A 13,001-nucleotide genomic window follows, 5' to 3' on the forward strand; every position below is an offset into this window, starting at 1 on the left:
GCTCCAAGAGCAGCTCAGGCTGTAGATGGACTGACAGGAGCAAGCTCAAATGTTGCTTCAGCACCAGGCACTAAGACTAAAAGACAAAATGGGGCTGTTGCTCAGTCGAGCTGGCTTCCTCTGCCTCTGGTAGGTAAATGCACTTTGCCTGCTTTAGCAGCCATTGGCTCCACTATCACTGATGAGACTGTGGCTCTCTGTGAGAATGAATCGTCATACATTTGCATTACTTCTGCTAGCTGTGCAATAGTGGCTTGATGGGAAGTAGGTTTGTCTGGATTCAGTGCTGAAGGTATTTTCCTCTTCTATTTAAGGACAGGCAGACCCGCCTAAGTCCATTCTATGTCAGTTTCACTGTTCTCAATATATATATATATATTTAAAAAATCCTTCCAGTAGCACCTTAGAGACCAACTATGTTTGTCATTGGCATGAGCTTTCGTGTGCATGCACACTTCTGTAGATCTGTTATGTCCTATTTTTTGCAGGCTTTCCAAAATAACAGAAACAAAGTTCACATGTAAATTGTATGAAATTTGTATTCATTTACCCATAAAATATGCATTTTCAATACATTCCTTTTCATCCTAACGTACACATTCTGTGTGCTTACTAATGTTTTTTTTAAAAAAATGTGTACCTTCTGAGACCACTATTGCAGAGGAAAAATCCAAAGAAGTGGATAATCCAACTAATAGTTGTGTCCTACTGTGCAAGAAAACTCAGAAATGCTGAATTGGGTTGCTGCTCTCTCTCTTTTTTTTAAAGGACATAATGAATTTCTTTTTTTTTTAAAGAGATTTTTATTAATTTTTCAAACAAGAAATACACAAACAAGACATATAATATAACACTGTCCCTTCATTTTCCCTCCACCCACCGGTCCACTTCTGCCACCAGTAGGGCCCGTGTGCTTTAGGAAACAAAGGGGTCCAATTGTGGGTTGAGTTCTGCTTCCCCCCTCCCTCCTCCTTCCATATCCCCCCCCTGCCACTGAGAGAACAGGGAGGAAGGAGTTATGGGGATCTGCATCTCCCAACTCTTTCATAATCATATTAATAAACCTAGAAAAAAAAGAGGAAGAAAGAAAGGAAAGAAGGAAAAAAAAAAACAAAAAGAAAATTGGGAAGAGTTCAAACTTCCCAGTTCTTATTATTTTGACATCTTAATTGTGACTCCCTCGGTTGTCTTCCTCATGGTTTTCCTTACAAATTCTGATTACTTGTGGCGAATTTTCCAACTCAGCTTCAAATCTTAATCTTATAATATTAACTCAATCCTCCTCCTTTTTCATGCTGCCCTCCCACAGGTCCCCTCCTGCCACAAGAGGTGCCTGCAGGGTACAGCACTTCCAAGGTTCCATTTCCTCCTCGCCCCTCTGGGCACCCCCTGCCACTGAGTGCCTCAGAGTAAGGAGAGGGGGGCAGGCAGCTTTCTGCCTAAACACCTCGCTTAACCTGCAATAATTTACAGTAACTTAAAAATTCTTTCCAAGCCATTCTTATACTCCCTTAAGGAAACATAACACTTTTTTCCCTTTCTTTTTTACATTCCATCTCCTCTCCCTAAGTCTTTTTCCCCCAATTGGTTCAGCATTTCCATTGTCATGCCAAGATTTCGAAGACCGTCTTTCAGAAACCAAAACAATACCTTTTAACTAAAGTTTTTACCCCACACCCATTCTTTCCCAAGTCCATCTCCAGGCCTTTGCCCCCCCCTGCCCCTGTCCTTCCCATCCCTCAAACACCCCACTCCACATTTTAACCCCTCCAGGATCTTCAAAACCATTAAACTTTAAGTCCCTTAGTCTCTCATCTTCTTGTTCTGGTTGTTTTTCTTCCTTTTGGAAGTCATATTTTGCTTCATCCCAAACAAATTTGTCACAGTCCAAGTCCTCTTCCAATTGTTTCTCCTCACACACAGTCTCAAAATCAGCAGTCTCCAAATTTAAATTTAAATTATCCTCTAAGTCCTGGACTTGGACTTCAATCTCAACTGGTGGTAAGTTGGGATGTTGCCATTCCTTGTAGAAATCTTCCCATGACAGCAAGTAGTTCAGTACAATCTCCTGAAAGGCTCGAGACAGCTTTGTTTTCATACCTCTCGTAACCGCAGATAAACAGGGGGTAGGGAACAATGGGTACTGGAAAATTCCTCTCTCAGACGATCGACTCCATTTTGGCTGTTCTTTCTCTTGATTCTTAACTCAGTCCCAAATCCATTCTTACTTCCAATTTAAATAGTTCTTTCACCTTTACAAACAATTTTTTCTGTTCACAGCAATGCAATCAATCCACCCGGTCTTTTAACAGTTTGACAGCTTTTGACAGCTGTCAAAACACTCTTCCCCTTAATGCCGCTGTACCTCAAGGGGTGCCGGACTCGGGGGCTGAGATGGTTCCAAAAAGTCTTTTTTTCCCTCTCGGGACCACAGTTTCAAATTCTTTCGTTATTCAGCTTTGGATTTTTTTTCCAAACGCCTCCCAGTTTCCCATTAGGAAGAGACCGGCTTCCGTTTCTTTAAGTCTCTCCTATTTTCCAATCAGCAAATTTAGGATCCCGATCAAAGTTCCACTTACTTCTTTAGGAATCTTTAGTATCAAATCGGAAGAATCCGCCGCTTGCCGGGTCAGGACTCGGAGCTTCGCTTCCCGGAGGTAAGATGTGGCCCAAAATGGCTCCCGCGGTTCAACCCCACCGGCTCACGATCGCTCTATTGAGCTCTCGGGCGGCGGGGGATCCGCCAAACGGAGCAGCCGCTGGACGCCTGAGTCATCGGAACTCTCGATCCGATGCTTTTACGGGGAGTCCGCTCGCTCTGCGGACTTCCCCCCCCTCCGAGAAGCCAGGGACCTCGGCACGCGAAGTCCCTGCGTCCTTCTCACCGCCGCGACGAACCGGAAGTCTAAAGGACATAATGAATTTCTACCATAGCTGCCAAGTTTTCCCTTTTCTCGCGAGGAAGCCTATTCAGCATAATGGAAAATCCCTTTAAAAAAGGGATAACTTGGCAGCTATGTTTCTACACCACCCTTATTCTTATTCAGTCACCTCCTCTGAACTCCTGTTCTGAAGTCAATAGATGGTGGTATCTAACACTGATTTGGGCTTTTCTGTTCTGCATTTAATCCCAGAGATAAAGGGACGACTATTTAAATAGTTGGGTTTTTTGTTCCATTATGAAAGTATTTATATATTGCCATTTGTATACTATAACATCAGGGTGGTGTACAAAAATAATTCACAATATATCAGTACAAAACAATCACTAAAATGACTGACGGGGGGTGGGGGTGGAATTAAACAACTGCATAGGCTGTCAGCATTTTTTTTTTAAAAAAAAGTCTTCAAGAGATGCCTGAAATTCAAAATTGATGATGCTTGCTGAATCTCTGCTGGAAGATTGTTCCACAGCATGGGGCTACTGTCACTAAATGCCCAAATGTAATTGAAGCCTAATGGGTTTCTGGAACACAAGGAACAACTTGACAGCACTTCTCCATATGATCTTGTGACAAATGAAATTAGCTTTCCTTGTGACCTCCAGAGGGTGCCAGGGTATAGAGAAGTTTCAAGACTTTCTGAAGGATGCCAGGGTACATCACAAGGCTAAAACTAGAAGACGTAATGTCAACCAACTTATTAAATTAGGAAGAAATTGTTCCTGATTAAATATTTTCCTTTTCCCCCCTCAAATGAGGTGTTGACTACATTTTTAAAAGGCTTTGTGTTTTCAGAGTTAGTCATGCCTACTTCACTGTTTCCATTCTGCTCTCACTACTAATGATTTTTTTAAAAGTGGAAAACCACTTTTACATGCATTTGTCAAACAAAAAATATTTGGCTTAGCTTGAAGGGTATGTTTTTCATCAAAATAAATATTCCGCATTTTTAAACTACTCATGCTATTGATTTTACGGTTCTTTGTTAATTTAAATACAGCTACTTTAGATTATTTCAGGTCCTTGTTTCTGGCTCGTGGCATACTTAACTAGGATAAGGATGTGCATTATATTCAGATGAGTTCCAAACCATGGCAGGGGACTTTGGTGGGTTTGAGGATTTCTAGAGGTGAAGGCAGATCTCTTTTGAGGTGGTATGAATTGAACAGGGACCCCTGAAACACTCTGTGGTGCCTCAGCAATCTAGACATTAAAGGGGGGAAATGCTACAGACAGGCATCTTCTGGAAGCAAAATTAAATGCCTATAAGCCTACAATATACGAGAAAGGCCAGGGTGGATTATGAGAAATGGGAGAATAGTGGCTCAGTTATCAAGAGTCCAGGTATATGCTACTGCTTCACCAAACTGTTTGCAGCTGGGTGAAAGGAGAAGGTTGAGTGGTATGGATGGACAAGATCAGAGGAAGAAACTTGCTGTGCCAAAAATCATGTAACCAGAAGCCGAGACACTTCCACCCCACGCAGTTCAGCAAACCTATTAGATAAAACCACAAGCCACCACATACATCCTTGTTTAATTAATTTATAGTCATTTCTCAGCTACTGAACAAAAAGCTGATCGCACTTTCTTTGCCTGAGCTTGTGGTAAAAAGAATCCGCTATCCTCCCTTTGTGAATGTTACTGGATAACATCTGTTTGAGGAATTGTGTTGACGTGCGGCTATATATCTGTTTGGTTCGGCGGAGTACAGCATTTCTTGGGATGCTGTAATAAATGCGACCCATGTATTATTTAAATAATACCCATATGGCAGCCTTCCCTGGTCAGAAAGGACAAGGAGAGTTCAGCTCTAGCAAAAAGAGTTGTTTCGTAACGCATAATGCTTGGCTGCATTGTATATAAATTATGTTGGGGAAATTATAGCCCCCTTCAGAAGATTTGCTTATGCATTGCAGACGGGTGTACCACTTAGCCTTGCCCCAGACATCACATCTTCCAGCTTCACCATACCACACAAACATCTAAAGTGCAGAACCCTGAAATATCAGGTCCCCAGATGTGTGGATGCACTGGAAAAATGGAAGTAGGGTGAAGCAAAAATCCACTAACACTCACCATCCACACAGGAGAGGGGAAATTGCAAAGGAAGGCCTCCCTCCCCTACTCTGGGCAGCCTATCCAGAAGGATACCATGACTGATGGTATCCAAAGCCTTCAAGAGAAGGCTCTCTCACCCCTCTCTCAGCAAAAGTAATCTCACAGGGTGACTAAGGCAGTTTCAGTTCCAAAATCAGGCCTAAAGCCCCACTGAAATGGACCTGGAAAATCCCATTTCATTCCAGAGAGCCTGGAGCTAAACATTCACTGAAACACAAAATAGGAGGTCAAGTCACATAGGATTCCCAATCAGCCTCCTACCTAAGTACTAGCTCAGGCATAGGCAAACGCGGACCTCCAGATGTTTTGGGACTACAATTCCCATCATCCCTGACCACTGGTCCTGTTAGCTAGGGATCATGGGAGTTGTAGGCCAAAAACATCTGGAGGGCAAAGTTTGCCTATGCCTGTGCTAGTCAGACTCAACCCTACTTAATTTCTAAGATAAAATGGGATTGGGTTATTTCAAATAGTATTGTGGCAAGAGGAGACCCCGCTCTGGTTTCTCAAACAGGTCTCCTCATGCCTCATCTTCCTGGGTGAGAGAAGAGAAAAACCATGGCTGCTTTGTGGTTGTCTGAGATTTGGCTCAGGTGGGTGAGCTAGAAGACAGCCAGTGGGTCTTCTGCAGGCACATGGAAGAGGCATGAGGATGCACACCATTTGTAGCCAAACTATGGAATTTGTTACTAGAAGATATAGTGATGGTTGTGAAGGAAACGGGCTGCTTAAAAAGAAATAGAAATATTGTATATAGTTTGGTTTGGAAATCAAGGGGTTAATTTGCTATCTCTCTTAGATAAGCATCTCAGGACATTTTAGGAAATAATGAGGTAAGGTGTGGATTCTGGGTGGGCCAGTCTACAAACGGGATTCAGACAAAAGTGCACTTCTTTGATGTTTGTGTCTGTTTGTAGTCTGGGATATGCAAAGGTATATTTAGCTAGCTACTTGCAATGAATGTCAGACTGGCATGGATCTCAAGAAGAACAATAAATCATGTAGGTGTTGGAAGATGACAAGCCAGAGGAAGTTGCAAACCGCCAATAAGGTTTCTAGGACTTTTAACTTTAAGGCCTTAACTCTCAGCTGTTGGGATAAGTTCAAACTGCTTTTGTTTCCTGTACTTTGCTCCTCGTGCGGGATTGATTGTGTCTACTAAGAAACTAATGAAGCTTAAGCATCAGGGCCCCTAATCCCAGAGGAGCCCCAGGAGTGACTTTATTCAACATTGCTTTTTTTAATAAATAAAAAAAATGGGTCTAGTAGACGTGATATGAGTCGCACAACTCAAATTTATCAATTTTGTGTTAATCAAAGTTTGAGAGTCAGCAGCGCAAGTGTTGTAAAGGTTTGGTAATATGTCACAGAAGAACCCCATTGAAGAAGGTAACAGTCATTACCCAGACCTCTTTGCTGGTTGCAAAGGGGCCCCCATGACCGTTCAAGCTTCAGGCCCCCAAAATATAGGCCCACCACTGATTGTGTGCATGTAACTATTCATATGTTTAAAAAATTCTCCTAAGGACATCCTTTCTATTTATCCTTTTCATTAGCTTTTAATCTTGGTGCATGAAACCTTGTGGTCTCTATTATTTTAACCACCCACCCTTAACAACCAAACCCCACAGTAGAGGTGTTTTGGGGGGGAGTTTGTGGCTTTTTGGCACAGGCAGCCTGGGTGAAACGAAGACTTTGACCTTGTGGTAGAAAACATTAATCATAAGGGATGGCAAACAGAGAGGAACACTCTGGTTGGCCAGATCTCCCTTCCTCTGCTTAACCAAAGTGTGGATGGGGATATTATGACAGGTGTCCACAACCTAAATGACTTTAAAAGGGCATTTGACAAATTCACAGGGTATAAGGTTATCAATGTTTGCTAGCTTTGATTGCTATTCTTACCATTTTGAATTTATTGTTGTTTCCCCCCTCGCAAAACATTATACATATTGTTTATGGTGTGTGTGTGTTTTTTGTTACTGCCTTGTGAGAAATATCTAAAAAGTGGGGTGTGCATAAAAAAAGAAAGAAAGAAATCATGAACAGTAATAAAATTATTGCCAGAAATGTTCAAAGACTGCTGCGTATTCCCATGTAAAGCTTGAGAATCTCCCCGATTATTCTTTATAGTCCCTGGAAAGGCATGCTTGCTGAGATTGGGAGTGGGGGCCTTACCCTGACATATTAACTGCTTTCTTCAGTGGGCTATCTGACAAGAGATGAACCCATAGGCTATACTGTCTGTGTCTGGTTTCAATTTGGGGGCAGCGCCTACAAAAGAAGCCAAAGCTTCCTATGGACATTATCAGACAAAATAAACAACGCAAGAGAGAAAATGGTTCAATGACGCTGAAGGAAGACGACTCAAATAGGATACCCTTATGAAATTTGCCAATGGTGATAAATCCCTTTTGCACCATCCATAGGATTTCCCCCTGTCCCCTTGTTGACATCGAGTCTGCAACTTCTGAGTGGCTCTATTAAGAGTCATGCAAGATCCTTACAGTTGCTTTCAAAACTCACATAGACTCCCTGACCCTTTTTGTTATTCCAGCTTTGCTAATTGCAGCCCAATTAAAGGGAAATGTAGATTGGCCATCGGTGGTTCTTGCTAAGTAGCTGAAACATAATAAAACGTCATTTGTCTCCACTTCCCTTTGTTATATATCCCTCAGATCAGAACGTCACTGAAGCAACATTTTTTACAATTGACCATTGTTATTGGACACGACTGGTTTAATGTAGCCATATCAGATCGCACCAACACAAATGGTGGTCTTTATAACTGCGGGCTCATCACATTTGCCCTGTGATGTCCAGGCACAGGGCTGAGAGGTTTTAGGTTTGTCCTCCTACTTTCCCCAGGAAAACCTGCTGTATACTGCTGAATTGGAACAAACGTCAGTCAGGTTTTCTGCAGATTGACATTTGTTCCAATTCAGCAGTAAACAGTGGGGTTTTCCAGCCCCCCCCCAAAAAAACAGGACAAAAGAAAAACCACCCCGACTTGTGCCTGGAAATCACGGTGGCTGGGGGGTGGAAGAAACAATGGAACAAAGGAAAGTGTGGGTGAGCCCTGCTTCTTACTCCTTGCCAGAGCCAAGGAAAACATCCTCCCCATTGCAATAAAGAGAGCCGAGTGATGCATTATGTCCTTAGACCCATTAGGGCGCAAAGCCCTCTAAAGTGATGTCCAACAGAGCTGTCCAGGGTCATGTCTTTTCTTCTAGTGCATTCAGCACCAATGCTTGCTGCTTTGCCACTTCAGCTGCACAACCAGGCACACAATGCCAATGGCTCTATGGGAAACGCCAGGTGTCCTAAGGGATAAAGGCATGCCACTTAAATGACAGTGTGCCATTTAAAAACACACCACAAGGGCAATTAGCTGTCTCCCAAATCAATGTTGCCTTTGCTTGCCAGGTTGTTAATTTTATTTCAAGGTCAGCAGGAGCTTAAATATTGCCAATTTGATTGTGCGCACGGGCATGCACACGTGTGTGTGTGTAGAGGACTGCTGAATGTCCCAACCAGGCCAAAATTATGAATAAAAATAACATTATGTTGTAATTTCAAGAGCCTTATCAAGTGGGCAAACACATGTGGCTTAACTGTAACAGGCCTTTATAGATATGGTAATCCTTTTGGCCTGCCATTATGTTTTGGTAGTAGTGGTGTTATTTTTATTTTATGACACTTTTCTACACAGATGTTCCTAATGTGGCTCACAACAAAAGTGTAGAACCTATCGGTTTGGAAAACACATGCTGTCTTCTTTCTGTTTTTCAAAAGGACTTTCCTTTTCAATGTCATGTATTAGCAGACAGCTATTTTAGCAGCTAATGCTGTCCATCTCTCCCATTCTCTCCTGGGAATTTTTTTACCATCCTTTTTTGCATTTTCTAAACAACATGAGTTGCATTCAAACTAAGTTTAGCATTATTATTCCTTTAATTTTATAAATAAATTCATTTTCAAATCCTAGAATAATTAATAGCTTTAAAGCCATAAAACCAACTCTTTAATAAAATTCCACATGCATAGGGGAGGTATGCAGTGCACTCGTTCTACAAGTGCAAGGATTTATGCTTGTGCAATGGGATTCCCACTTCTCCTGCCCCTGCAAATGCCCTGTATCCTTATCAAATTTGATCCAGAGGGTTGGGGGAAATTCCAGAGCAAATTTAGGGGGTAAAGGAGAAGAAGAGAGTAGAAGTTCCATTGCTCAAGCAGAAATCTTTGTGCTAACAGAACGGGTTGCCTAGCACTACATTGGATACAACCCAGAAATATAATTAATAATTACCAAAGTAATATAGCAAAGTAATTAATAGAGTATAAATGTTCTGTCCAGCAGAAGCAAGAGCAAGGTCTACCAAAATCAATTGGAAAATTAGGGTATCATGGCTACCTTAAGCATGACTAACTTTGTCTGGATCCAACCTGATATATTTTAATGCTTTTGCAAAGAGTACATCTGATCTGACCTAAAGCTTGCCATGTTTTAATAAATGAGGGGTTGGGAAAAATAAGCAATAACTCTATGCCTCGAACATGAGGAAACTTTCATAGCAATCACATGTCATCATAGTCAACAAACGGTAGCAATAATAAAAGTTGTCAAAGAAAACACGAGCTCATATTTCCAAATTGCATCTGACAACTTCAATAATATTGTGGGTATTAGTCAAGTTTTATCACAACTGTGAAAGTTGGTTTCCCTTCAAGTGACAGTTTAAGTGTTAAAGAAATGTAAGCAAAGATCAATAAATTGAATATTATCTCTTTTTTCTAGGGCTTTGGTAGTCCTTCTGGTGAATATTGGCTGGGGAATGAGTTTATCTTTGCAATAACCACTAGTCAAAGACACTATTCTCTAAGAATTGAACTAATGGATTGGGAAGGAAGCCGGGCTTATTCACAATACGATAGATTTTACATAGGAAATGAAAAGCAGAATTACAGGTGAGTCTAAATGTTTTTGTCACCGTGTGCATGTAATGAATTAGAAACTCACTAACCAAACATATACAATTGGAAGGTAGCTTTTAGTAGATGGAATATGAGAAAATATATGAAGCTCGTTTACATGAATCAGACTATTCTGTATTGTCTGCACTGACTGACATACTTGTTGACATATAAGATATCCATATACAGTGGTGCCTCGCTAGACGAATTTAATTCGTTCCACGGGTCTTTTCTTATAACGAAAAATTCGTCTAGCGAATCCCATAGGAATGCATTGAATTTTTTTTGAATTTGTTTTTGCCCATAGGAACGCATTAATTGAATTTCAATGCATTCCTATGGGAAACCACGATTTGCTAGACGAATTTTTCGTAAAACGAATTCGTCTAGCGAGGCAACCTCCGCTCTAAAAATCCTTTCGTTAAGCAGGGCATTCGTTAAGCGAGGCACCACTGTACTATGGACATGTAGATATAAAGTGGTCATGTTTGACAAGGCATCCCCATTCTGCTGGTATAACGTTCTAGAGATATTTCCCACAACTACCCATGTTTACTTCAAAGTATGTCTCATTATGTTCAGTGGTGTTTACCCCCAGGTAGGTGTGCAGATCGCGTTCTTGCTAATAAAGAGTTAACTCAAACTTGCACAGTGTGATTTACTGCTGGCTTGCTCCTGACAGTAGGTGTGCATACAGTTGTAGCCTAAAAGAATTTAAGTGCTTGAATCAGCCCTCTGAAATACAGCGACTTTTTTCTTTTCTTTTCTTGAATTCACTGGATATATTGTTGCACCTAAATCATGTCACTGAGCCAATTCCTTGGCTCAAAATATGAAACTTGGGACTCATAATGCTCACCTCATTATTATTTTTAAAGTTCTGACTGTTTCTCTGGCTTGGATTATAATCTGAACCAGAGAAGAACTCCTCCACACCACAAATCTTTCCACCATTCACCTATCTTGCAGGGAGGCAATGAAAGAAGGAGGTATCTCTGCCCCCCCCCACTCCCCCTGGTGTATAGATCATTATTATGGTGGTGACACGGATGCTAACTGACTGGGAAAGGTAATTTACCCAGGGACCTGCATTTCTGGGAGCTTCCTATACCTGGTTGCTGCCATGACATTGTTCCCAGTGCCAGGGAAAAACGGTGAAGGGTGTGTCGGAGAGAGATACAACTGTCCTTGCCTGTAGCATAGCAGCTGCTGCCACTGCTATTTGCAGGGAGAAGAATAGAGTTGAGAGCTGATACTACCTTATTGCAAATCCAGTTCCATCATCTGCAGTGCAACAAGGTTCATTTTGGTTTATAATCAGGTTTAGAAATCACCAAACTATTGAATTTTGACTTAATTTTATGCATGTTTTGAAAATACTGGGGGGAAATAATGGTGGTGGGTTTTTTTTAAGCCATAAAAAAATTCTGCTTACATCAGTTTAAACCCCAAAGATTAACATTTCCCAAGGTAGAAATAAGAGACTAGCTAGTGATCTTATAGCTGAGATTAAGCTGCACAGTTCTCTCTCTAGCCAAGCTCAGTTTCTTATCTGTTGGAGCCAAGATCCATCAGTAAAAGGGGAATCTCATGGACTTGATATACTGGTGCTTGTCTCCTTATTGCCCAGCTTGTCTAGTACAATTTCAAAGTCTGTAAACTCACAAAATCATATGGATGACTTTCTATTAACACAAATGAAGGCAAAAGCACTCTTGTCTCTCAGCACCCGAATATAGCCTCATCTAGCCAAAGTCAGGCTACATTCAGAAGGACTTTCAGAAGTTCCATTTTTCTAATGTTTCTTTACATGATAATTTCCATGTTTTTTGTGATCTTTCACAGGATGTAAAAGCATAATCTAGTTTAGCGATTATTTCCATGTTATTTGCGGCCAGGAAAAAAAAATCCATTTGTTAACCTGGAAAATCACAGGAGTTTTCAGTTGTAATTTTGCATGATGAAATATGGGCCAGTGTTCCGGCATACTGTTCTTCCCTCCACATCAATCCAAAAGCCACAGTACCATGATGCAACGGGTAATGCAGTGTGAAAGGAACATTAAAATCCAGAATAGAAGGGCTAGCTTTGTAATCGGGAAAAGCACATCTGAATGCACCCTTAGTCTCAGATTTTAGTCTCCAGCTTTTCCCTCCAGCTGGAGCACAGTTCTGGCACCTCTCAGGAGGGCAGCATTGTGGGCTGGTGCTCCCCTGTCCTGCTTTGTGCTTTTACTTACTTCTGAGAAGTCCTAAACAAATATTTCAAGTCAAAATGCAAGCTGGCCAGCATGTGTGAGTCTATACTTTTCTTTAGATCTATGACTCCACCTATCTCCTAGCCAGGAGGGTGGGGGCAGTTCATCTTTCTCTTTCTTCAATCTGTCTCCTGTGTAGTGGCAGTGGGTTTTAAGGTTTCCAGCCAGGCTTCTACTGTTGCACATGTGTGCATTTGTGTGAGGGCCTTTCAGAGCTGCCTTGGCCATCTGCCTGAATATAAGAGAACGAGGGAGATGGGGGCACATTTATTTGACCTACACCAGAACCAGGAGGGACCCCCAAACCAGCTAGGGAGGCAGCTTGCTTTAGTTGTTACAACATCTGTTGTCAAACCAGTAAGGAAAGGTAAAAGGTAAAGCACCCTTGGATGGTTAAATCCAGTCAAAGGTGACTATGGGGTTGTGGCACTCATCTTGCTTTCAGACAGCTTTCCAGGTCATGTGGCTAGCATGACTAAACTGCTTCTGGCACAACAGAATGCTGTGATGGAAGCCAGAGTGCACAGAAAGGCCATTTGCCTTCCTGCACAGCGGTACCTATTTATCTATTTGCACTGGCGTGCTTTCGAGCTGCTAGGTTGGCAGGAGCTGGGACAGAGCAACGGTAGCTCACCCCGTCATGGGGATTTGAACCGCCGACCTTCTGATTGGCAAGCCCAAGAAGCTCAGTGGTTTAGACCACAGTGC

General features: G+C 41.8%; 1 protein-coding gene across 1 annotated transcript in view; it reads left to right on the top strand.

Annotated features, from left to right (window-relative positions):
• The window catches only part of ANGPT1 (angiopoietin 1), a 143,124-nt gene that overhangs the window by 106,796 nt on the left and 23,327 nt on the right, over positions 1-13,001 (top strand). The window contains exon 7 of the mRNA XM_035125358.2: positions 9,861-10,030. Coding sequence (XP_034981249.1) covers positions 9,861-10,030 — 170 coding nt within the window. The remainder of the gene's footprint in view (positions 1-9,860; positions 10,031-13,001) is intronic.

This window comes from Zootoca vivipara, chromosome 8 (genome assembly GCF_963506605.1).
Source record: "Zootoca vivipara chromosome 8, rZooViv1.1, whole genome shotgun sequence".
Lineage (NCBI taxonomy): Eukaryota > Metazoa > Chordata > Lepidosauria > Squamata > Lacertidae > Zootoca > Zootoca vivipara.